The sequence below is a fragment of the Cyprinus carpio genome, chromosome A19 (genome assembly GCF_018340385.1).
Source record: "Cyprinus carpio isolate SPL01 chromosome A19, ASM1834038v1, whole genome shotgun sequence".
Classification (NCBI taxonomy): Eukaryota; Metazoa; Chordata; class Actinopteri; order Cypriniformes; family Cyprinidae; genus Cyprinus; species Cyprinus carpio.
The window spans coordinates 9,964,595-9,992,098 of NC_056590.1; the positions used below are offsets into that span (position 1 = coordinate 9,964,595).

Here is a 27,504-nt window from a genome sequence, read left to right on the forward strand (position 1 = left end):
CAAAAGCCACTAAACAGCTCCGAACAAAGCGCTCGCGGTCCGCCTGTCCGAGCGTGACTTACAGGTCTCTGTGTGCAAATGTTCCCGTCACCCCAAACTTACGGGAGGCCGATGAAACCAAAAGCTGGGTTTTAAAAATGGAGACGGCCAGTGAAGCTTGACCTTCACAGTGCATTAGCTTCCCCCGCGGCCCACTTTCCCAACAAGGCGGAAGGGCGCGAGAAACCTTAGAAATATTATACTTTAATTTAAAGTGTAAGAGGGTTTAAACAACGACTCCGATCTAGAGGCTGATATCTGTGAGAAAAGACCTACCTTTTACTGACAAACAGCGACACACTCAGTCGACAGTTTTTGCACGTAATATAAGACGCAAACGAATTGCTGTTTGTTTAATATCCAAAACTAACAACGAGATAAAACCCCATTCAAACTCCAAAAAGACACATTCATAAGAGTGTCTGTTATCTGAAAACTCATTTATCAGCATCTGTTGACAATCCATTGAGTGCCACTCCAGATTTCAACACTGTGTTTGGTTTTACTCGAGACAGGTGTGTGATAAGTTCTGTCCACACTCGCTTTTCTTTGTTCAATTCATTTCTCTGTCAGTCATTCAAATAGTTTTGAGTTCTTAAAAGTTCTTAAAGGAACAGTTCACCAAAATTCTGTTATTGTTTATGGAACATGAAGATTTTTATGTTGTTCTTTTGCAAACACCTGTTTGAGATTTTCCTTCCATAACATGTCTTCTTTCAGACTGGAGAAAGAAACCATCCAAAATACACATGTATTACACTTTATCTGTGTCTGTAGGTTTCAATAAAATCTTTCAAGGGTGTTTTCCAAGATTTTTTTTTTTTTTTTTTTTCCTGCATTGAGCCAGAACTCTGAAGGTTTGCAGTTTGTTTGTTCATATGGTCTATAATTCGCCTGATTTCTGGCTCTGGACATTATTTTCTGATTTATGGAGTGATAAAAAAGATATCCAAAAACTTTAGATATATCAAAAATGTATCAAAAAAAAAAAAAAAAAAAAAACCTTTAACACAGCAAAATTAAGAATTGTGAATCTGGCTTTTATACAATTTCAGTTCTGGAATTTTATGCAAATTAGGGCATATTTAATTAGATAATGCCTCATTTGCATATACAAACAGAACATTTCAGAAAATGTGTAATACAAAACAATAGTCTTTGTGTACTGTGAGGCTTTCATTAGACATTTTAGAATTGTGTGCAGGTACTGCCAAAACGTCAGCTAGAAAGTATATTAAATCATATCACTTTTGGCAATGCAGTAATCATTCTGTGGTTGTTTAATATCGGTGGCAAATATTCATTTGAGACCTCAGGCAGGAAATGAGAACTAGTCTGACCCTCTGATCAAGTTTAACGTCCACCTGTCCACACTGTTCCTCTGTCCTGCTATACGACATATTAGATTTGGCCCACGGTGATTAATTACAAAACGGTTCAAGGACCCAAAACTCCAGTGCCGCATAGTAATTTCAGACGGATCGAGTTTCTAAACAGAATGGCTCCTTCAGGACGATCAGAGGTGGCTCGTGACCACTGAGACAAAAACTCTTAACAGAGCTCTGGATGAAGCTGAAATCTGAGAATAGAACAGGAATCTGTATGAGAAAACTCGCAAGTGTGTGTGTGTTTGTGCTGGACCACAGTAGAACTCACCTCTTGCTTCCTACATGCTCTCCTGTGGTCCCCTGTAGTCTCTAAGGATTTTGGTGTTTACCCAAAGTCTTTTTAAATACTGAAATGTGTTTTAAAAATAATATTTAAAAACAACATTTTTATATTTTAAAACATGCAAAAAATGGCCAAAAATATATTTATGTAATATATTTAACATATTTTAAATATACTTTAAATATATTTTATATATTTTATTTTTCTACTTATTCTACATGCACACACACACACACACACACACACACACACACACACACACATAACAGTTTTAGCCCTTTTTATATTTTATAATCAAAATATAAAATAATTAAAAAGAACAGAAAAGATCTGACAATATAATCATAAAAAATAAAATAAAAAATTATTTTGAGAGAGTATGCATTTTTTTTATAAATTTAATATAAAAAATTACTTTTTTATCTTAAGTGTTAGAATATTTTAGAATATTATATAATATATATTATATTATTATACAATACTTTTTATGTTTTCAAATATTATATAAATATAATATTAAATATTAAATAAAATAAGAATTTATAAAACATTAAAAAATATATTTTTAATTTTGACAATACATTGCCACAATATTTACACAATTTATAAATAAATAAATAAATAAAAAATTGTAAAATACATCAGTGTATGACATGCATAATACAGACACAAATTTTCTTGCCTCTTAAGTAATTTTTGTAATTTTAAATGGAATATATTGTCATTTTGGAAAAATATATTTCTGCCATATGTGAGCCTGGACCACAAAACCAGTCTTAAGTCGCTGGGGTATATTTTTACCAATAGCCAAAAATATATTGTAAATTTTCAAAATTTTCAATTTTTTAATGTCAAAATCATTAGGATATAAAGTAAAGATCATGTTCCATGAAGATATTTTGTAAATTTCCTACCGTAAATATATCAAAACTTAATTTTTGATTAGTAATATGTATTGCTAAGAATTCATTTGGACAATTTTAAAGGCGATTTTCTCAGTATTTAGATTTTTTTGCACCCTCAGATTCCAGATTTTCAAATAGTTGTATCTCGGCCAAATATATGAACCAAATATACCATACATCAAAGGAAATATTATTTATTCAGCTTTCAGATACTGTATAAATCTCAATTTCGAAAAATTAACACTTAAGACTGGTTTTGTGGTCCAGGGTCACATATAGGATACAACTAGTGGTCCGTCCTTTTCCATATGGTCCGAGCACATTCTCTGTATACGGCAGCCGGCCGAGCTGAACAGATCCAGGCCTGGCACTTCTAATCTCGTCACCCAAGGTTGGATCCAAGAGTGCTATGGTTTCAAGCACCTAACAGAGAGCTTTTGTTTGAGATCAGGCAGGCCTGCAGGATTGAGGGAAGCCACAGGCCAGCAGAAATATGGCCACATCTGCCAACAAGACCAGCTGATGTGTAATAATACAGCTTTTCAATATGTCTTGTCATTCCACACTGCTACTCTGATAGACACTGTACCAGCAAGTGGACATTACTAGTAGACTACTACTCTAGTGCTCAAGTACATGCAAAGCATTTTTGTGAACCACTGATTTAAAAGCAAATGAGCCTAATATTTCTGCATTAGCAGGAAAACAAAAGCTACCATATAGTCACACATTATGTAAGCTAACATATTTTACATATTGTGGATTCAGGGTTTAATAATGAAAACACACAGCATCATTGTAACATAATAGTACAGATCAATCAAAATACACACACATAGTTCTCATTTCATATTACAACAAAGAAAGCTTGTTTAGCTTAATAGCTTATTAGTTTTTCTAGGACAAACGTCCAATTAGCTCATCATTCTATGAGGAGTTTATCACAGAAATGCATTTCTGTGGGCCTGCTGGTGTTTGTTACATTGTACACGCTGCAGGAATGCAATCTACTTGCAAGATAACAGCTATTTAGTTTCTTCTATGGGACAGGAGCATTAGCTTATGCAACATACAGATACCATAGTTCTTGAATGGACCATGCTAATCCATTAAAACGCCATAAGTAATTCCTAAAGTTATTGTGTTTATTTCCTGAAAAACCTGGCAACATTTTTTGGTCCTCAGTTACTCAATATAATGTAAAAAATGAAAAAATAAATAAATAAATGGAGAAAAAAAGTTTGAATTTTCTTTTTTCTTTTTCTTTTTTTACATAAATTAATATTTGTATACATATTTTTGCTATCATTATTATTTAGGAATATTGTACTTTAAGGTGTAAGGGGTTCTTTTAGATTAAATTTTAATATCATTTGTAAAAATCTAAAAATAGTGAAAATAAAAATCATAATAAAACACAAAATAAATTAAAAAACAAATCAAAAAGTAAAAATTTGTATTACATTATACATCATCATGAATAAAGACATAAATAAATGCATACATAAATATAAAGATATATCTATTTAATAATGTTAATTAAAAAATGTGTGATATAAAATGTCCCAATATTTATACAGACTATATAAGCAAATAAATAAATAAAATTATTAAAAAATAAAAAAAAGGAAAAGAAAGAAAAAGCCCCAACAAGTCTCTACAAACTATACTATAGTATTTTGGGGAAAATGTATGAATTCTACCCATTTAATTCTGTTTTGGAGATTTAAATATATTTTGAAAAAATGATATATAAATAAAATCAAAGCAAGTACTTCTAAACTGCACCATTATTTGTTTTTTTGAGTGTAGCAGTTTTTTTTGTAAGCGTTAAATCACAAAATATGCATGAAAGAACCATCTGGAAACCTCTGATCTTGAAACCAGCCAGGTCATCTTGTTTTCCAAGGGTGAATAAATGAGAAAGCCTGTAACTTCCTGCGTGAGTTCCTGCGACTCTGTGATGTTGTGTAGGTTGGCTGTGCCCTCCACTGGTTGAGCTGCCTTATTGATTCCACCGCCGCCTGCTGGGCCAAAGGGATGATGGGGCATACCATGAATAAAGACACTTTTCATCCCAATTTTAGGTATAACAGCTAATATGCAATAGATATTCATCATTACTTGTGCATTTTGATGCTTGAAGACACTGCAGATCCGATCTGAATATAAATTATGAATCACAAATGTTTCAGTTCTCACCTGTGGTTTGATTGGTGGGAGTAGTTTGAATGGCAGGGGCTGGGGTTAGAAGTCCTGCCCCTTACCAATATGGGGGCTGGAAGGGTATAAAATGTATTTTGGTGGCCAGTCAAGCATAAGGAAGTCAAAAGCACGTTTGCTGGTTGCTTTATGTCTGCTGCACAGTTTCCCACATAGACCTGTGCTAAAGATGCTGTCACGGTAAGTCGATGTCGATTGATTTATAACAACCAATATCTCTGAAACTGACATCAGGGGACCAACTTATAGCTAACTGATCAATAATTTATTAAGATATGTTTTTACGTTTATGTATATATCCAAAGCAGCTTGCATTGAATTCAAAGTATATGCATTCATTCTTGCATTGCTTGGGAATCAAACCCATGACCAAAAGATTTGATGCATATGACTTATAGCTTTTTATAGTTTAAAGTCTGTGTTACTCGAATCATTTGATGCTAGGAATCTTGTTTAGGAATGTGATATAATGTCCAATAACTGAATACTTTAATATAAAAACATGCAAACTCAATGCTAAGTATTACTTTTAACCATTACTTGTGTTTTTCAAAAGCTCATTCGATGAATATACTTTGTATGAAAGTTAAAATTACATAAAAATAATATTAAAAGCATGCATTTCTCAAGAGAATTGTTGGATTTGAATACCCAGTTTTGAGAAAATGCATGATAAATTGCTAATTTCTTGTCTAGTAAGTGTGACATAACATTAAACAGCATCTTATTGTGTTTTCTGGGTTGAATTTGCTTCACATGTGCTTATTCTGGGCTCTTATCATTTTGCTTTCACAGAAATCTTGTAATTGCCTCAGTAGCTGTTGTGCTTCTGGCGTCCACCCTATCTACGGCTCCTGTTGAAGGTACGAGCTCTTTTCCCAGAGGGATTATTTAATGACACACTCTTATATTCAACATACAGCACCCACGCGTCTGTACCCGCTCATTAAACTGCTGGATTATTTCTCGGGACAGATAAGGAGCCTGAAGAAAATGACTTTGAGGCTGAAGAGGGTGAAGAAGAACTGTCTGAGGAGGAAGAGGGTAGGGGATGAAGTTCTTTTAGATGTTACCTCATCATCGTCCTGATGAGAGCCGATCGTACCACATCAAGAAGCTCATATTGTGGGCAGTTTGACACTAGATCCTGCAAAAGGACAAAATGAGAAGTTCATGATAAACAGTTTTAAAGTAAATCTCTTTTAAAACTTTTTTAAAGTCCGTTTAGCTTCATAAACCCCTTTTTTAACACCATAAACCCAAAGTCTCAAAGAGAAAACAAAAGAGCATTTCACTTAAAACTCTATGGGCTCATATTATTCTGATAACAGTCAGCAGATCTGTGAGGGATTCGGGACAGAAAGAGGAGAAGGGCAAAACAAAGGAGCGGTTGTTATAAACTGTATCGATTTTCCCTTTTCTTTACAGATGATGATGACTCCAAAGGTCAGCATATGAAGGGTGGGTGACAAGTTCACAACTTACCACCATTGTGCAAAACCTCAGTCATCTTTAATAATCACATAATAAGTCATACTTCAAAAGTCAGTCTTTCTTAATGAGACTGAGCTATTCGAAACATTTGGGGTTCTGCCATAATCAGAAATTACACTTACAAAAAGTACTGTGGAATTATTTCTTCTATACTATGTTTTTTGGACATGGGACCAATGGTAATAGTTTGTTTTTTAAGCTTGTTCATTATGATTTTAAAGTATGGTAACCATACAGTATCATAGTATTTTTGGACATGACACCATGGTAAAACCATGTTTTTTGGTCAATATATTCTGTTAAGTACTTTGGAGTATCATGTTAATACCATGATATCACTAACAAAAATATTGCGATGTGAAAACATATTACAGTGATGATAATATAGAACTTTGATATACCATAGTACTGAAATTCATGTACCATAATATTTCATATTGATATAGTATTTTTAAAGTTCTTACAAGATTCCATGGATTTCAGTACCATAGTATATTTCAAAATACGACAGTATTGCCATCTGACAACCATGGTACCGCAGTACTTTTTGTAAGGTAATTAAGATTAAAAAATTTGGGGTCTGTATTTCTTTATATTTACATATATAACAGTCTATTATGCTCACCAAGACTGCATTTATTTGATCAGAAATACAGTAAAAACAATAACATTAAGAAAAAGCATTACGATTTGAAAATTACCATTTTCTATTTGAATATGTTTTAAAATGTAATTTATTCTAGTGAAGGTAAAGCTGAATTCAGTGTCACATGATCCTTCAGAAATCATTACGCTGAAGAAACTTTTCAAATTTGTATCCATTTTGAAAACAGTTGTGCTGCTTAATATTTTTGTAACAAGAGACTAAAGTCTTTACTGTCACTTTTGATCAGTTTAATTCATAATTTCTGTTAAAAACAAAATTTAATGACCCCAAATTTTTCAGCAGTTAATTGATAAACTACAGAGTTACATAAAGTCTAAAGACTGATATCACTCTATATTTAACTTATAGCAAAGATAAACATTTAGTTCTAATGCGGTAGTGGCATTGCAAAAACTAAACTAAAATCAGATCTAAAATGCACATAAAAGAAAATAAAAGCAACTTAAAATGTATATAAATGGTTTATACAAAATGTAAAACCCCTTAAGCACATGTAAAAAGAGTGTTTGTCCTTCCAGAAGCCACCTGACTGGAAGAGATTGACTGACCTGTGAGAAATGATCTCTGGGAATCTTAAGAATATGTTTTTTGTTCCTCTCCCTCTTTTCCCAAAGGAGCCGGATCGCAGCAGGCCACTGCAGCACCCAAAGGCTTGGGTAAGGTGAAGCTAATCCTCTTTAGAGCTGGAGGCAGAGAACACTGAACCTCTCAGCACTAGAAAATAGTTCACTGGGTGCACCCTACTCAGTAAGCAAAGTCAATCAGTAGTTAATCTGGTTTAGGGATCAGGTATGAGGGGATTTTAGCCACGGTGGCTGAACAGCATTGCTCTATTTATTAATAATTGTGGAAAGACAAAACATCAGGTGCACAGATCCATGTAAAACACAGGCCTGTAGCGCAGTGAGATTGCATGTTTGTTGGGCCAGTGTTTCAGGACCTTGTTTAGACTGAAGGGCTATTTTTCTCAGGTATGACTCCTGGCAGCGCCGTTGCGGGCGAATCCCCAAACGGTAAGGAAAGTCTACTCGATAACGCAAAAACAAGTTCTGTACGGAGTGCATTAGCCTCCCATGGCCTCCGGTGAAAGGTGAATTTGTTGAAAGCTCAATGGCCACTTTTCAGGCCTTTCTGAAGTCCAATACATCTTTTGACAAAACCTTTGCTCTTGTTTCCCAGGTCAGAAACTTAATGGTGGCACTCAAACTGGCCAAGTCTGTAAGTGTGAACCTGATCTATCAGGGGCAAAACTTTCACACAAATCGTACTTTAGAAAAGCAACACCGACTGACCTTGTGTAGGAAATACACTACAGAGCTACAATATACGCACATGGTCATAGCTGAACATCAGAAGGTCAAATCTAGATATATCTTCTCATTCATGGCCAATTAAAAACTAAACTAGTGTTTTTGTCATTACAGCATCAGGCAGCACATCAGCAGCTTCAAATGGAGCAAATGGTGACCAGCATTTCAATCAGAATTTATTAAAACAGCTCTGCATCTTGAGAAAAAAAAAAAAAAACATTCTGTTGATTTGCAAAAAAGAAAAAGGCCTATATTACCCAGTTTTATGATGCTGATTTCAAAAATATAAATAAAAACTTCCTATCACATTTCTTCCCCACACAAAATTATGTTTATGTGCTTTAATGTACTTGTCAAAACAACAAAAGCAGCTAAATGTTAAAGGTATCTATAAAACAAGTATTCAAAATGTATAATTTAACTTACAATTTGCAAAGGAGTAGAAAAAAAATCAAATATGTTCAAAATAAGATAATAAATAAATAAGCTTTTTTAACCAAATCTGTAATTTTCTGTTGCTGCTTGTGTGTAATAAATCATCCACAGATCTGGGTTATGTTTGCATGTTCTTCTGTTGCTGGCATTAACTCTAACCGTGAAATTAGACATAAAATAATGTCATATATTTGAATATCGGCTGAGAATGTATCAAATAGTTGTAATCTGGCTCAGAGAAGGACAGAAATCATATATTTGTGGCAGCTGATAATGGGATAATACTAAATTTCCCAACATTACAAATGGTTGTACAATGAAAAAATGCTTCAAAATGCACATCATATTTTGTGAGAAAGTGACATGCTAGGGCAAAACAGGCACTATTTTTGGAATCAGCATCCCCAAAAGTAGTAAGAAACAAGTATTGGATTTTATTCAGAAAATATGATGCAGGGTGGTGAGTAATTAATAAAGTGTTGTTATTTAAATAAACTACTAACTGCATGTCCTTGGATTACTGGAGCATTTTTAAGATTGACAGCAGTGATTTATTATTGTACAAAGAATTTCCTCTCAGTAATATTTCTGTGTGGGTTACAGGAAGTAACGGTAGAGACGGGTACTCTCAGCCATCTGGCTCAAGTTCTCATGGTACTGTACCTGTTCATCTGCTGTAAATATGCTTTTCTTTTTACTCTTACAAGTTTACTGCCTAATCATTGAAATTATTTCACTTACAGATGCAAGTTATGGTGGACAAGATGGGTCCAAATCAGAGATAGTTCCCCCAGGTACCTGATCACAGAATCTGGAATAGAATAGAATAGAATAGAATAGAATAGAATAGAATAGAATAGAATAGAATAGAATAGAATAGAAATATGGCATGGCATAAATACTATATACACTAAAAATACTAAAAAGGTTTATTATGTAGTACATTCCATACTAAAATTAAATTTAAAAAAAATGTTATAATACAATATAATATAATATAATATAATATAATATAATATAATATAATATAATATAATATAATATAATATAATATAATATAATATAATATAATATAATATAATAATTGACATACACAGCCAATCAAATGTTTGAGGTCAGTAAGAATTTCTTTGTACAAAGTCTATTGTGCTTACCAAGGCTGCATTTCATAAAAAAAACAGTAAAAACAGTACTACTATTTATATATAATTGCAGTTTAAATGAACTGTTTTCTATCTGAATATATTTTAAAATGTTATTCATTACTGTGATGCAAAGTCTTCAATGTCACATGATCTTTCATAAATCATTCATATCTTTGTGGAAAGAGTTTTTTTGATGAATAGAAAGTACAGCATTTAGTTGGAACAGAAATCATTTGTAACCATACAAATGTCTTTACTGCCACTTGCATCCTTGCTGAATAGAAGTATTAATTTCTTTAAAAATAATATTAATAAATTGTTAAACAGTAGTGCATAAAATGAAGAATGATAAAGAAAATTGTTCTCAGGCGTAGGAGCTGGAGGAGCAGCTGCTAATGGAGGTTCAGGATCTAAAGTCCCTGGTAAATGACATTTAGAAACACATTTTAATTATTGTTTGAAATATGATACCAAATATATATATATATATATATATATATATAAAAAAGCAGCTCTAGAGAAACCCATTATGTTTAATGTGTTTCATGCACAGATGGGGGCGTCCATTCAATGTCCATTTCTGAGGGTAAGAGTTGTTCTGTTTATGTTAATGTAACCATGGCTTATAATATTTATTATGCAAATGTGCATGTAAATATGGTGGTTCATCTTTCATTCACTTCACAATGAGATATTTTCTTTAATCTCACAGTGCCATCAGGTCATATAGCAGCAGGTCATGGGTCAACAATGTTATCCAGCCACACTTTTGACCGACCTGCAGCAGGACAGACATCAGATGGTGTGGGTGTAGTTTCCTCCGAGGTCCAATCACAGCCTACAGGTATTTCAATAAAAAGATGGAATAGTTAACCCAAAAATGAAAATTTGCTGAAAATGTACTAGCCCTCAGGCCATCCAAGTTGTAGATGAGCTTCTCCATTGAAACAGATTTAGCATCATTTGCTGACCAATGGATCCTCTGCAGTGACTGGGTGACAATAGAATGAGAGTCTAAACAGTAAACATAAACATCACAATAATTCACATGACTCTAGCCCATTATTGTAAAGTTATATGTTTGTAAAAACACAAATCTATCGTTAACCAGTTTTTAACTTTAAATTAGACTGGAGTTATGTGGATTATTGTGATGTTTTTATCAGCTGTTTGGACTCTCATTCTCATGGCACCCATTCCCTGCAGAGGATCCACTGGTGAGAAAGTGATGTAATGTTAAATTTCTCCATTGTTCTGATGAAGAAACAAACTCATCTAAATCTGGGATGTCCCAATGGTGAGTAAATTCGCAGCAAATTTTCATTTTTGGGTGAACTATTCCTTTAAAAATAATTTTACATTATAAAGGCTTCAGGTAAAAGTTATAATGCTCTTTGCATATGTATGTTTAGGGTCAGAGGGATTCGCTCCACATACAGATGGCTCACAGTATGAAAATGGTATGTGTATAACAGGATCTCGCTATTGAGGTAATTTCTTACTTCTTAAATGCTGTGAACACTTATACGTGAACAGATCTTATATTCTTGCATCAGGGGAAACAGCTTATGATGGATCTCAAATCGAGTCTCCAGGTGATAAACATCAAAGCTTACATGCAGTTTACCAAATATTTTCTGTTAAATGATAATTGATGTCATAATCATGTAAGTTTTATCTTGTGCATTTAGAAATCCCTGAGATAGAATCTAACGGTGAGTCTTAATGCAAAGCAAACAATACTGTGCATCATATTAATCAGAATGAGCTATTTAGTCATTTTAATCGGGTTCCTCTCACAGGCAATGGACACAAACAACTACTGAATGGAGGAGAAACAGGATTTACAGGTGAGGAAACAATGAATATATGGTTTTTAATTGACTGGCATTTCATACAGCATGAAAATAGATTTTAAAAAAATTATCTGATGTTAACCTGCTGTTTTTAATGCAGGCTTGGATCATTTCATGCCAGGCACATCTCAGATACAGGGAGCAGGTATAAAAACACGATTTAAAATCTGACCATGGAAGAATTCATTTCTGAGATAAAAATATACTTACATTGTTTTCTGTCAAAAAATTCAGTTCTTGTCATGTATGTTGCAGGTGGTTTTGATTCATTTGGCACAAGCCCTCAGCTGGAAATTACAGGTAAACACCAGTTCAACTCTTCTGGCCTACAAAAGAAAAATACATTTTGATAAGATTGAGCTATTGAGTCCAAAAACCAAAACTCTGATCAAAAGCACCAACACTAATGTTGAAAACTTTGGGGTCAGTAAGGTTTATTTATATATATATATATATATATATATATATATATATATATATATATATATATATATATATATATATATATATATATATATATATATCTATATATATATATATATATATATATATATATATATATCACTCTCTGTATATATATATTAACAACGCCTTAAACTGACCCCAGAAGTGACAGACATTTTTAATTTGACAAAAGATTTCTATTTCAAATAAATGTTGCTCCTTTGATCATTCCATTCATCAAAGAATCCTTAAAAATGTATTATTTTTCAACAAAAATCTCAACTGTTTTCAGTGCTGATAATAATAAATGTTTCTTGAGCAGCAAATCAGCATGTTAGAATGATTTCTGAAGGATCGTGTGACACTGAAGACTGGAGTAATGATGCTGGAAACTCAGCTTTGCACTAATAGGAATAAATTATTTTAAAATGATTAAAATGAAAAAGTTATTTTAAATTGTAATCATATTTGAGAATATTACTGTTTTACTGTATTTTCGATTTTTCAAAACCATTAAAAAAATTTACTGACCCCATCTTTTAAATCAAAGTGTATAAATTTAACATAAAAAAAAACTATAACTAAAAACAACTATACATATTCTCTAAATAATAGTGTGAGCATCAGAACATACTGTGTATATTAGGAACTCAAACATATCACTGCAAAATTTAATTGCAGGCATAATAGATCAGTCAAGCCATGACTTCCTTGTTGGCTTAATGGGTGAGCATTTCTTCATTCTCATTAATTAATGGAAGGAATACTCAGTGTAGTATGGACACAGAATGTCTCCCTCTACAGGTGGAATAGGAGAGACCTTTGGTCCAGACACTCAAACAGACGGGCTAGGTACGCTTTTAGACCTCTTAGACACTCCTCCAGACGTTCCACCCACATGCCTAGTAACTGACGCTGTCTCAACAGATCACATGGGACTCGCATTTCAGGTGGATTCAGCAGGTAAGAGTCCAATTCAACTCATCCATTTTTCACTTATTGTTTATGGCTTTCGAGGTGCAGTGCAGACACCAGAATTGCTTTCTGCTGATCTCATTGGCCTTGTCACAAACAGGAAAGCCCACACTAGTTAAGTTCACTTGATTTACTTTTATGCCCATGCTGTGAAATGGCTCACATACGGCACTGAGATCCTTCCCTCATTCTGTCACACTCTACTAATTATGGGCCACGCTGACTGAATAAACCAGCCAGATTCGGTTCTCTGCCTAATAATTTATTGAAAGACGACTGGTGTGAATCAAAGCTGTCTTTTTTCTCTCGCTGGTTCTCTTTTTCAGCTGCTGGTCTGAGTCCAGGGCACCCGTCCAGTGGCGGTCCAGTTCTAGACGCTCCTCCAGGTAATGGCTGCCGCTCTGTGCTCCTTTAGGTCCTGTAAATTTAGAGTGCTTTTACCTCAGTAGCTGTGGGATTATTCCAGCACACGTCTAATAAACTCAGACTTCCAGTCATGACATTGGCTCCGAAGGGGGCAAAATGACAACTTTCAGAGATTTTTTAGTGTCACGAGAGGTCACTGGGGTTTCATGCATCCATATGAACTACACAGACTGATCACTGAAGTCATAACTTAACTTACTGAATGAGTGTAGGAGCTTTGAGATGGATAGATAGAACAACTGATTGGATGAAAAAATGATAGAACGATAGATAGATATGTCAGCATGTCTAGAAACCAATCAGTTACCTTTCTAACCATCTCTTGTTTTGTATATCAGACTCTCCCGGACCAGATTACCTGTTTGTTGACAATGGGAACGGTGATTATACCCATTCAATCAGTAAGTAAAGTATTAATCTGTTTACTAGCATTAAATTAGTAATAGTATATTATGTTAACAGAGTCTTTCTAATAATATATTTCATAATATCTCAAGGTATGTCTGATAATGGAGCCCAATCAAAACCACCAGTTGATACAACAGGTAAACTGATGTTAAACAACATCCTGCATGCTCCGGTGGAAAGTGACTTGAAGCGCTGAACCTGAAAGTATGTCAAATCATAATTCATACTGATATTTACAGATTCATCTGTAGTCTTTGACACAATGTCACATCTGGGTCATTCCTTCATAGACTATTCAGGTAAGATAACTATTCTAGCAATAAGGCCTCATTTGTTAAAGAAATAGTTCACCCAACATGTGAAAAAAAGCTGCATGGACTCTCATTTTGTCGGCACCCATTCATAATGCTAAATTTCTCAAATCTGTTTAAATTTTCAGCACATTTATTTTTTGGTGACCTATTCCTTTAAAATTAGTTAATGCAATAGCTAAATAACAACAAACTAACAATGAGCAGTAGGCCTATATTTCTTGCAGCATTTATTCATCTTTGTAAATGTTAGTTAATAAAAATGCAATTGCTTGTTGTTTATTCAAAGTGCATTAACTTTGATTTTGAAAATGTATTAATGAATGTTGAAATTAAAGTTAGTTAGTGTTAAAACAACACTATGTAAATTTTGGTGCTCTAGCGGTTAATAAACAGAACTGCACACATCCCGCGTAAGAACATTCTAACCGGAGCTACTTCTCCAAGTTTATGTCTATGGCGATTCACGTAGGTATGTGTTACTCCGCAGCAGTGACAACCCGAACAGTGAAAAGTGAAAGTCGTGACATTTGCCAAGTATGGTAACCCATACTCAGAATTGGTGCTCTGCATTTAACCCATCCAAGTGCACACACACAGCAGTGAGAAGTGAACACACACCCAGAGCAGTGGGCAGCTATATATCTAGCACCCGCGGAGCAACTGGGGGTTCAGTGCCTTGCTCAAGGGCACTTCAGCCATGGGTATTAAGGGTGGAAGAGAGGACTGTTCATTAACTCCCTCCCACCTACAACTCCTGCCAGCACCGAGACTCGAACCTGTGACCTTCGGGTTACAAGTCCAACTCTCTAACCATTAGGCCACAGCTGCCCCCAACAGGCTGCAATAGTCCAAAATAATCACTTATTATAAATGTACCGTAGTGATTTGGGATAAGACAAAAAAGGCGGTTTGGTAGATGAATTTATGATGTACTCAATCATTAACCTATATAAGTTTTGCAAATTTTGAATACAGAAAAAGTTACAAAGTGTTGCTTTAAAAAAAATGTTAATCAACTCACAAAGAACAATCACGTTACTTCTATAGCATTTATTAATCTTAGTTAAATTTTAACTAATGTAGTTAACTAATGTTAATAAATGGATCTTTATGGTGAAGTATTACCCCTATTTTCAATTAAAAACAAGCAAATACCAAAACAAAACAACTGGAGACATGATATTTATCCATTTTGTTGTTCTTCTCAGATGGTGGGGCGGATAATAATGGCGCAGATTTACCCGATACAAACGGTAAGCTCCAGTCAATTTCCTCTCTTTGCTGGAAAATCCAAATTAAACCAGCTGAAGGATATCTGCATGATTTCCAGCAGGGATGTCATCATACAGTATTGTTTTGACACATCATTCATAAACATTACTGCATTACAGGAAATGGAAACGGTCGGCACAAACCTGTGGTAGACAAACAGAAAGGTATGTTGAAATATCTATAAAAACATACGAAACCTATAAACGAGAGAGAACTGCAATGTGTGTCTGGATTCATTCACAGGTGACCCTCCAAGCGTTCATCTGGACATCAGTATGTATCTAGCAATAAAACACACCCAACTAATCAACACACAATCACAACGTCATATTATTGATAGACTAATATCTTGGAATCGATGTGAATATTCCCAAATGTCTTTCCAAACAGGCGGAACAGGCCATCAAGACGCTGCAACGGAGATGCATCACACAGCTGGTACTATATCACCCGGTTCTATGACATCACTGAAAGTCAATTGATTTGTTAGCCATAATTCAATTTTTATGCGTCTTCTCTTGGCTAGTCTGTCTATAATGGTGGGGTTGTGTGGGTTTACCAAATGCTTGTGCTCAATACGGAAAATATTTCACATGGCAGGTTTAAAGTCATGAAATCAAATACAAGTGTTCTGTCTTTTAGTTCACATCACATCTATATGCTATGTACTCCTGAAAGTTAAAACAATTCATAAATATGCACATTTGAAATAACTATTTAAATAAAATTTGACATAACATACTTATTGGCTATTAAAAAGGGGCGTGCTCTCTAATATGATCCTACAAATGTCCTGATTCAACAAGAAACACATCAGATTACAAAACTGCTTGTCAGGTGACTCTTTGGGGTCTGTAACATAGCCAATATTTTATAACAAACTAAATCCATAGACAACTGAGCTGCAATTAGTAATTTGCTTATGAACAAAATAACACCTTGACACTACAGGCAAAACCATTCACTTCAGAATATTAGAAAGAAAGCATGCAAAACACATTTAAGAGTTTATAATTCTTTTTTTGCATCTTTGGATTTCAAAACATATCGTTAAAAGCCATTTTCTCATGCAATCTATATTTTGGAGGTTTTTACAGAGGGGTTTGTTAATATTTGATGTGCCTGAAAATGTTATTCCTAAAAATACTTTTTTTCTGATTTATGGGGGGGGGGTCCAAAACCCCATCTGTTAAAATTCCTTTAACTCTAATATGTCAACAAAATAAAACGGGCATTTTGAACCAGGCTTTATCCAATATACATACATACATATATATATATATATATATATATATATATATATATATATATATATATATACATATATATATACATATATATATACATATATATATACATATATATATATATATATATATACATACATATATATATATATATATATATATATATATATATATATATATATATATATATATATATATATATATATATATATATATATATATATATATATATATATATATGTATGTATATATATATATATATATGTATGTATATATATATATATATACAGTACAGATATATAATGCCTCATTTAAACATCATTTCAGAAAACAAAACACTTGCTTTTTGCAATTAATCAACTGGGATTTATGGTGATATCTATTATTTAACATTTTACCCTAAAAATCTAAGGTATTGGAGAAGACAAGCCCAGAATGCCTTGAGATTAGCTCAATAAATAAACCTATTCAGAATGACTTGAAAGATACATAGGCCTACCTTTGTTTCAGTAAATACTGAAAAGTATTTATAAAATGAAATTAAAGCTTGTGCTTAAATATGAATCTATTTAGCTCCTTTTGAAACTATTTGTCTTGTTGCTGTTATTTGCAGTTGGTGCGCTTGATCTAAACGACCACACTCTCAGTCCCTACTCCGACACGACTGGTAAGCAAATGTATGGAAGTCTGTTTCCATCATGGATTAAAAAAAAAAGAAAAAAGTTGTTAATTGTGACTTTTTATCTCACAGTTCACACTTTCTCACAATTCTGAGGGGAAAAAAGGTCAGAATTGCAAGATATAAACACAGAAATCTGGTACCTTCTCACAATTCTGAGTTTACATCTCGCAATTCTGACTTTTTTCTCTGAATTCTTAATTTACATCTAGATTATTTTAAAATTATTTGCATGTAAAGCACTTTGAATTACCATTGTGTTTGAAATATGCTGTATAAATAAACACGCCTTGCCTTTTCAAAGGATTTGACAGTGTCAATGGTGCAAGGGCGCAGACAGATATGGCAGGTATTATCTTTGATATTTTACTAAACATATTTTAGAAATACACCATGAATGAGTGTAAAAGCAGCATTGGTCTGTGTGCATGTACCTGTAATAATGGAGCTGATATTGTGATCAGGTGCAGCGGGTGATCCAGTGACTGACGGACAGACTCTTACAGACGTGACAGGTGAGTGCAACACATTATGCAAAGGGGTAATTCAAATAAATATGAAATATTTATAACATGCTGTTTCCTGTTATCCAGGGCTGGAACACTTAGCTGTGACAGACGGCATGCTAAATTACACAGGTAACCACGTTTCCTCAGCACATCCAGACACACGTCAGTCTATCACTCATGCGAGGGTTTCATGTGAAGTGTGTGTTTCTAAAAAGCAGATTCTGTGCTTGCGACTGGGACTGGATTTACAGGTAAGTGACCTTTAGACTGTATTAATAAATCAGATTGAGCAAGGCACAGATAATATAAAGGTATGCTAAGTTAATATGGGTATAAATATATATGCAATGATGATCTGAACTAACAAACTGTATGATTTTTATTTTGCCATTTCAAATGTTCTTGTCAAACTTTCAGATGCCTCAGACACACATAGTAGCATGGTTCAGACAGACCTACCAGGTAAATTACGTTTGAAAACACCTGCCTCAACAGGTGGACTAACCATCCAGGTAAGCTGCCCTTATAAAAATGTACCATGGTAAACGTAGTTTCTGCAGAAAGAATGACAAAGATACTGAAAGCCTGTTTGAAGAAAATTATATCAATTTTCAGTACAATAACAAAGGTATTTTGGTGGAAACTATGATTATCAAGGTCAATTTTTGCAAGGGTTTGCTTACAAAGCAGAAATTGTGTCAGAAGTTTATTAGAAGTTACAAATGAAACAAACCTTTCTTAAACTCAGCTACAGTCACAGGGGATCCATTCACAGGAGTTTCCTCACAGACAGATGCCATGGGCACAGGTGGGTGACACATACACACACATATTTTGCACACACTATAAGGAAAAGATATATTCAGAATTTTTTAAATTTTTATTTTTAAGCTAAAGCTGAACCTCAAGAGACTCTCACGAGTCCAAGTACGTTTTTAACACATCTGCAAATTGAATATATATATATATATATATATATATATATATATATATATATATATACACACACACACACACACACACACACACACACACACACACACACACACACACACACACACACACACCAAGTTCTATCATGAAACTAGTTGGTGCAGGCTGATGGGTCCATAATGTAACTGACGATATTCCTAGCATTAAATGACTTGTCACAAGCTGATTGGTTTATGTTGCATACACAGCCAATGAGCTTGCTGCTTTACATTTAAATAGTTGATTGGCCTTCCTGTGGCTGAGTGGTAGAGCACTGCGTTAGCAGTGCAAAAGGTTGTGAGTTAGATTCCCAGGAAATACACATACTGGTAAAAATGTATAGCCTGAATGCACTGTAAGTTGCTTTGGATAAAAGCGTCTGCTAAATGCGTAAATGTAAATGCATTCGCTTGAGCATTGCAGTGTGCTTTCAGTGTTCCTCTGAAATCCTCCTCCTTCCCCAGCTCCACCTGTATAGATCTGCTACAGGTTATTTTATATGCTATTTGTGCACCAGCAGTATGCAGTATGCCATATATATAAAATGCATGAATCACACTACATCTCTAAACCTGCTTCACCTGCTAAACTGTATATTTAAGTAACGAACAGGGCAAATTCATCAAATCAGTTGTTAACCTTATTTGTTCTCTTGTAACAGGACAACCTGGTGCTACGGAACAAACACAGACAGCTGGTAAGCTTCATGAGAGTTCAGACCTCCTTCTCTTCAGTCACATGATTTATGATTAATTCTGATGATTTGTATCTTGCTTTCACCTCAAAGCCATGTCAAACCTGTCAAGCAAATGTATCGTTCATAAAACTGAATGAAGAAAAATTCTAGAATAGAAATTAAATAGTGAATACCTTGCGAATAAATTAATATCTATGTCTGATTGAGATGGAAAAATTATAGAGTGTCTCCTGTGCTGATGAACAGATGCTCAACAGCTCTTCTCTTTTCTCTGTTTTGCTTGTTCTGTCCAGTATCAGCAGGTGAACAGTACCACACATCTGGTCAGGGTACTGAAGGTGGGTCTGAAATTCTTCATGCGGACTGTTCATGTTGAAATATCTGTAAAATTCATATATTCAACAGAAGCATCACAAAACAAATGGCCCAGATCATCTTATAAATGTTATGTTGTACCCATTCAACCTTAATAGAAATATATTATGTATTTTATTTTAAAACACACTAACCTTAAAAAGTTTGGGGTCTGACACCAATGTTTTAAAGAGTAGTATACGTGAGGGCAGATAGCACATAATATGGATGAATTTCGGTTTCATGTTTCATGAAAGATGCTTGATGAGTTTGTGCACCAGACTCAAAGCTTAAATCAAAACTTTTCCTGCTAGCAAACATCTGTCCTGCTAGTTTGGCCTTAATGAACTGATCTCTGCACTTTTTGAAAGGTGCAGAAAATGTGGAACTGGAAGATACCTGCTGACTTCCACATGAAGCCGCGAGTGAGGTTTCTGCGTTACAGATTTCAGTGTACGGACCCGTACGCCTGGCAGAGGAACCGTGAACCCGCCCGCTAGACTTTAGATCTCCTTTGTGTGTATGTCCGTTTGTTTTATTTTTGACTATTTAAACATTCAGAGAATACTGTAACTTAACGTTTTATTGCGCCTGTTAATAAAAGTGCCCTGTAAGTATTTTTTTCATTGGTATGACAAAAGAAAAATCAAAGGAGTCAAATGGAGAGAAAAAAATGGCTTTGTAAATTCAATGGTTGTTTCCCCCCATAAATGTCGCCACTGTATTTTCTTGCCTAGATGTTTAAGCAATATTCTTTACAAATGTCACAAATTGTATATTGCTGAATGTATGTCATTCGAAGATAATCTTTACATTAAATTGAACATCTATTTTGAACATCAAATTCAAATATTTGTCATTTTACCTGAGAAAACGCATAACTTTGTGGAACCGGTTCAAAAACAGGTAGACCTATTTGAAAAATGGCAAGTGGTCCAAGGTGGTTAAGTGGCAAGTTCGCTGATTTTCAACCAATTTTGTATTGTCACAATGTCGGGAGTATATGTTAATAAACAATGTGTATTATTTTTTAATGTTACCTAAAACAAGACATCCCCGTCTATTTTCATCTAGCTGGCTTTTGTGAAAACTACAATCGCGCTTCTGCGTTTTTTAATCCCAATTTAAGGATAGACTGAACTAGCCAAGTGCATTATGGGTGTTGACGTTTTCCTAGTCTCAACCTCAGATGTCACGCCCACGGACCGTTGGCTAAACGTCTGATGCACATGGGATACAAAAGTGGAAACACTTCAGGAATGTTGAAGTTGTCATAGGATTGGTTGAATTCTACAGGATTTCCCCGAGACGTGTTTGGCGCGTTCTTTAACGTTCCGCATGGAAAGAAAGATACTGTGGCGCCAAACCCCCTCATGAAAGAAGAAAGCTGCCGTGTTTACAACTGTGACGATGAGCGCTTATCAATATCAGGATCAACTAAATGCTGGATTCTCAAAAGTATGTGAAATATTTAAAGTTCACAGCACAGAATCTTTAAAATATGTCAGAGAGTTTTACACACCGGTCTGTTATTGTGGCGCCATTTCCGTGCCCCGAAATGTGACGCTGAACGAAACGAACTGTGATTGGTTGTTTGACATGTCGGTCAAACGGCCTCATGTATGGGCCTTGGCCAATGAATGATGCCATGAATTCCAGACCTCCAGTCTACGTGAGACTGACGTTTTCCTAGCTATTTTTCACCACAGCCCTTTTCTGTTTTCTCTAGTCATGGAGCATCATTTTAAAAAATTACAATAAAATATATTGATTATTTAGACCAGCTAATGGCCAACTAGAACCTATAAACAACCAAAAGCTTTATTTATCAGGTTCTAGCAAGGGAAATAAAAACCAAACTACTTCCAAATACTTTCAAAAACATTTTATTTGAAACATATCAATACACAAAGTGTTGTTCACATGCGTAATAAAATAATTTATGCCTAATATTAATGTCTCTCTGGCTATGAAAGTCATTCAATGACTAAAATGTGACTGAAAATGACCAGAACCATCAACCAGTGACATTCCTCCTCTAGTTCCTCTACTCCGCTGACCATCCAAAAATAAACAAGCATTTAACAATAGAAGTCTATAGGGCATAGCATGTGAACAAACTGCACCAAAAAAAAAAAAAAAATACCATTTCAATTCTTCTTATGGTATCCAATTTACACGTGAATCTCACAAAAAGGTCCAGGTTGCATTTTAACCAAATCATGAGAAAAAATATATTTTAAATTATATATTATGAAGCCTATTTTTAGGACCCTGGGGGTGGGGGGAGGGAATCATCCACAATTGCCCAAAAATTTGGCTTTATTTTCTTTAAAATGTTTTTTTTTTTCTTCTAGATTTTGAGGTTAAATATGCCCAGACATGGTCTTAATAAGATTCGCCTATTATATTTTCTAGTTCCTTTTGCTAAACAAACAAAAACAAAGAGAAAAAAGAAAGCAGTGTGTTGCTGTCAAAGTTAGTTAAAAGCTGAATTATTGCACAAATTCTTTATATCAGATCATCCAATACACCTGTTATCAATGCATAAAATGTCCTGCCATATAATACACTTATTGTGTAATTCATCCCTGTTGAATTTGTTTTCAAAGTCTGAAATGAATTTGTTTCATCAAAACAAATGCACAGACTCTTAATTATTTATATATTCAAACATAAATCCTATATACAGCCTTAATGGCTGTCCTGCTTATTAGAACTTTCAACAGCAAAAGATGATTAATATTTGTACAAAAGATTTCAATAAAATCTCTAAATATGCACCTTTAATCCATACCCATACCCATCATCACTAACCGAAAATCAGACATTATATGATGAGTAACAGCTATGGCTTTGAAGACAGTTAGTGGGACGCTGGACAAGTTTACACAACATTGATTTTTTATGCTTGTTTCATGTTTGTCAGATTAAACCATCTGCATTTTCTGGCTATAAAAGGTGCACATTATGTTTTATTTATTTTTATTTTATTTTTTTTTGCTTTAACTTCAATATCAATGAGATATTTAACCGTTGTTCCAATATATACTGCAAAAAAAAAAAAAAAGATGAATACAACAGTCTGGGGGTAATCGCAACAATCAGATAAATAATGACAACCAAAAGAGCAGGAAAATGCATGAGGTTTTGCAGTGGTGACAGACTGCAAGACAATCGCTTAGCATAGATCTCAAAGTATTGGTGCAAATCCAATCAAAATAAATAAATGGTAAGCACTCAAAGGGTGGCCGATAAATTTAGATTTACATCCTTAGCATCACACATTTAGTTTGAGGTTTTCTCACTGCCTAAATAACAAGGAAACTACTGCGCCAACAAGTAAAAGCTAATTTTGATGTTTCAACTCCATGATGTAGAGTTTTGAAGGAATACTGAATTCTCTCTACTGTTTTTAGAGATTTTTCCCAGACTCATTGTGAAGGGAAATACCAGCGTAATAATCTAATGGCTAGTCCTGATGTGTTAAATGACCAAAAATAAAATAAAATGCAGAGAATAAAATTTTTAGAAACCCACACAGATATAAATCCCTTTAGAAAAGCTGCTCTCTATGATAGTTTGGGGTCTTCAGGGACAGGAGACTGGAAGTTAAGAAGGGAGATGGTCGGGTCTTCAGCTGGTTCTGACCCGAAATACGAGTTGCCTTCCAGTTCCAGAAGGATGGGCAGGTCGGTGGCACTGGTTTCAGTGCTGACAGTGTCGGGAAGAATCACGGGCTGAGACGTGTACTGAACCAGCTGCTTGCCTGAAAACACCATTTGGTCACATTAGTTGCATAAAAACTACACACCTTTTACACCAAAAAATATCTGCAACAGTTAAAAAATGTTTGTACTTTTAACTGTACAAGCCTGTAAAAATGGTACAGGAAAAACCTGTTCATTGGTTAACAGCATGTTTCCTTACTATATGGTGAAAAACCATTTTGGAATGAAAAATTATCTTCTTATTCTTCCTTGTGACAAACTCTAGTTCATCTCTCTTTTACCACCTGCATTATTATGGTGGTTATTAGTATATTATGCAGTTACAAAATAAATGTTATAAATTTAGATGGAATATTAACACTACATTATTTAATCAAATAACGTTTTTTTTTTTTTTTTTACCGTAAATTTAATTTCAGTGTGTAAAACCTAAAGATGGCTAGCTGTTTTAGTTAGCTTGTTCTGTGTTTAGTCATTCTTCTTCTGTAAGTTTTAACAGAGGAAAACTCCTTAACATCAAACAACATATCCCAAACAATATTTTGCCTTTGATTATTCAGACGTTTTGTTGGTCATTCTAGTAGGAGGTGCAGCGGTGCTGTTCAAACAAACTGCAACAGACACAGAAGAAGGAAGTGCGCCGGCGCGCTGGTTAATTCCTATCACTCAATAATGATAAATCATGGTTTACTGGGAAACACAAACAACTTCATCGTGCCAAAGAGGATGCTCATAGAAGTGGGGACAAAATCTTGTACAACCAGGCCAGAAACAGACTAACAAAGGAAATCAGAGTGGTAAAAAAAGCTACTCTGAAAAACTGAAAAAACTATTTTCAGCCAACGACCCGGCGTCAGTATGGACTGGTCTGAGGAACATCAAGCACAAGACACCACCCCCACAGTCTGTGGAGTATCAACAACTGGCTGATGATCTGAATGTGTTTTACTGCCGGTTTGAAAAGTCCAGTCTCACACCCCCCACCCGCTCTGATCTGCACTTCACACAACACCTCCTGCAACCCCGAACCCACAACCTTAGGGTTAGGAGTCAAACTCTCTAACCATTAGGCCACGACTTCCCCACAAAGTCTTGTAGTCTTCAGTACGGCCTTTAATACCATCATGCCTGACCTTCTCTCAGAGAAACTGACCTAGCTCTCCGTGCCCACCCCAATCTGTCAGTAGATCACAAGCTTCCTGACAGACAGGCAGTAGCTAGTGAGGCTGGGTAAACTCACATCCAGGACTCTCACGATCAGCATTAGTCAGCCAATCAGATTGGCTGTCTGGTGCAGTTATAATAACCTGGAGCTCAACACGCATTAAAACAGTGGAGATGATAGTGGACTTCAGGAGAGACCCCCCTGCACTCCCCCCACTCACCATCATGAACAGCACTGCGGCTGCAGTAGAGAAATTCAGGTTCCTGGGCACCACCATCTCTCCGGACTTTAATTGGGTCAATCTGTTAGTGTACAGACAGGCAGCAGCTAATGAGGGTTTGTAATATCTTATCCAAGTGTGGATATTCAACCTGCCACAGAAGCTGCTGAAACGGCCATCGGCCATCACTGAGTCCGCCCTGCATTCATCTATAACTGTCTGGTCTGGCTCAGCTATCAAACCAGACATCAAGAGACTACAATGGACAGTCCGGACTCCTGAGAAAATGATTGGTTCCCCACTGCCTAACCTCCAAGATCTTTACACCTCCAGTGTGATAAAAAGGGCTAAGAAAATCACTCTGGACCCCACACATCCAGCCCACTCTCTCTTTCAACTGTTGCCCTGTGGTCAGCGCTACAGAGCATCGACCACTAGAACATCCAGGCACAACAACAGTTTCTTCCTGCAGACTATATTCAGCCTGAACAATTAAAACTTTGATAACTATATACTGTCCATTATAACTGACACATTTATACATAGCATCTGAAAATTGTACATTTGTGAACTACATCAACTGTACACTTGTAAATAACATATCTGTACATTCATTAAACCAATTATATATGTTTTTCTCTATAGTTCTACTTCTGTATTATATAGCAATATTTATTTTTCTGCTTTTCTTATATTAGTGTTATATTTTATCCAACTGTGTAATTCCTATGTATGTCTGCACTATGTCTGTATTTTCTTCTGCACTGGTAGGACAAATTCCTTGTATGTAAAAACATACTTGTCAATAAAGTCCTGACTTCTGAAAATATTGCTACCAAAAGTTTTTTTTTTTTTTTTTACAGTAAAGTGGTGGCAACCATGTGTCGTTTCTTTCCATAATTTTTTTTTCTTTTTTTTGGAGGGGGGGGGGGTGGGTATTTATTTATTAATACAGTGGATGTCTTTGCATTTTAAAACAAAATGTTAATTTTCAAGCACCCTAAATACCTGAATCGTCAGAGTCTGCACCAGATTCAGTTTCTTTCACAGGTTCAGGTGACAGAAGGTCCTGGATCTGTAAAGAGACCACAGATGTATGATTAAATAAGACAAGCAATATGCAGATTTCTGGAGTGCTCACCACGTCTGAAAAAATTAAGATGTTAACATTACTTCCCACACAACTGATGCTTTTATGCAAAGTGAAAGTAAACTGCATGAACAGGTATTAACCCTAAAGCAATCTGCAGTTAAACCATCTTTACTTCTAGCAATCTGATAAAGATCTCTCATTTGAAACCATGTCAAATATTTTCCGTTTAACAGATCAGACGAGTTTGTTTAAGGTCTTTGCATTCTGTTCATTCCGTGAGCTGTGGATCTTCTGCAGCTGTTAGACACTGAACTTTCTTAATCACACTAGCAGTCTGCTTTCTCAGTGTTATTTCTGTGCTTTATATTTTCTATATACAGAATTACAGCTGAAATAACTATATAAACAATTATATAAGTATATATAAATTAAAATAAATAAATAAATCTTACACTAGCTAGGCTGTCCAGATCCACATCAACAGAAGACGATGTGAAAATCTGTGGAACACAATACAATAACAATACATTATTCAACAGTACATTATTTAAATGTTTAACTTTACAGCATTTATACACTCATACATGCATGAATTGCACATGAAAAAATACAATTATTAATAACAATAAAAATCTATTATAGTTTTTCTTACAAAAAAAAACACACTTAGTTCCTATATTTGGTGTTCAAGACTGAAACTATATTTACATCAAAGAAAGGCGAGGTGTCGAAGTTAATGGACTGAGCATTGAGGATCTGCTGAAGGTTGTCTAATCCAGAGTCAATGGTCTCTAGATGATCACTTAGTTCTGCCCTGTGGTAGAAAGAGAAAGCAATGAAAATCATCTCTCAAACACCACACACAAATCAGCCAGTTCCACTCTCCAAAAACCAAACACTCTAATTTAATGTTTATTTCTACAAAAGCAGCCAATAAAAATCTGCAATTTCACTTCAGCAATAACAGGAAGCATTTCCTATAAAACAGGAGAGAGGCCGGTCCCCAGAAAGATCAAAACTGTGATGATGATGTCACAGAGGCAGGCAGAGCTGCTGACCTCATCACATCAATATCCAATCAGAGGTAGGAGGGGAACAGGGGTCAAAGGGCGATTGGGTAAATGGAGGTTTCAATGGGAGCACAAAATATGCATGTTGGTTCAAATGCCATGCCTCGCTCCATACTTTCTTCCCACTAGACAAAATAAATTGTGCGATCATACGGTTGCACTTCTCAAATTAAGCTCAAGAGC

At 34.9% G+C, this 27,504-nt stretch overlaps 2 protein-coding genes across 8 annotated transcripts in view; one reads left to right on the top strand and one right to left on the bottom strand.

Annotated features, from left to right (window-relative positions):
• Positions 1-4,916: 4,916 nt before the first annotated feature.
• On the top strand, positions 4,917-21,051 carry LOC109104451 (hornerin-like). 6 transcript variants are annotated; one of them, XM_042776308.1, is made up of 40 exons: positions 4,919-5,018; positions 5,634-5,701; positions 5,814-5,882; positions 6,267-6,299; positions 7,614-7,655; positions 7,971-8,012; positions 8,179-8,217; positions 8,424-8,462; positions 9,348-9,398; positions 9,488-9,538; positions 10,258-10,311; positions 10,443-10,475; positions 10,602-10,733; positions 11,302-11,349; positions 11,446-11,484; positions 11,581-11,604; positions 11,692-11,739; positions 11,846-11,890; positions 12,001-12,045; positions 12,871-12,915; positions 12,994-13,041; positions 13,117-13,152; positions 13,491-13,550; positions 13,929-13,991; positions 14,088-14,135; positions 14,238-14,297; positions 15,521-15,565; positions 15,704-15,748; positions 15,828-15,857; positions 15,975-16,022; positions 17,445-17,498; positions 17,815-17,859; positions 17,975-18,025; positions 18,104-18,148; positions 18,235-18,270; positions 18,437-18,481; positions 18,768-18,827; positions 19,653-19,688; positions 19,982-20,026; positions 20,414-21,049. In XM_042776308.1, the coding sequence occupies exons 1-40, from the start codon at positions 5,008-5,010 to the stop codon at positions 20,446-20,448; spliced, it is 1,893 nt and encodes a 630-aa protein (XP_042632242.1). In that variant the 5' UTR covers positions 4,919-5,007; the 3' UTR covers positions 20,449-21,049. The 6 variants fall into 6 exon arrangements, with proteins under 6 accessions (XP_042632240.1, XP_042632238.1, XP_042632239.1 ...); XM_042776309.1 differs by having other exon boundaries at positions 18,238-18,270; XM_042776306.1 differs by having other exon boundaries at positions 4,917-5,018; positions 12,994-13,152; positions 20,420-21,051.
• An 861-nt stretch (positions 21,052-21,912) lies between these two features.
• The window catches only part of LOC109104159 (heat shock factor protein 1-like), a 25,763-nt gene continuing 20,171 nt past the window's right edge, over positions 21,913-27,504 (bottom strand). For both annotated transcript variants that reach the window (XM_042776312.1, XM_042776311.1), the window contains 4 exons: positions 26,960-27,065; positions 26,704-26,751; positions 26,167-26,233; positions 21,913-23,811 (listed from right to left, as the gene is read on the bottom strand). In XM_042776312.1, coding sequence (XP_042632246.1) covers positions 23,615-23,811; positions 26,167-26,233; positions 26,704-26,751; positions 26,960-27,065 — 418 coding nt within the window. In that variant the 3' untranslated portion in view covers positions 21,913-23,614. The remainder of the gene's footprint in view (positions 23,812-26,166; positions 26,234-26,703; positions 26,752-26,959; positions 27,066-27,504) is intronic.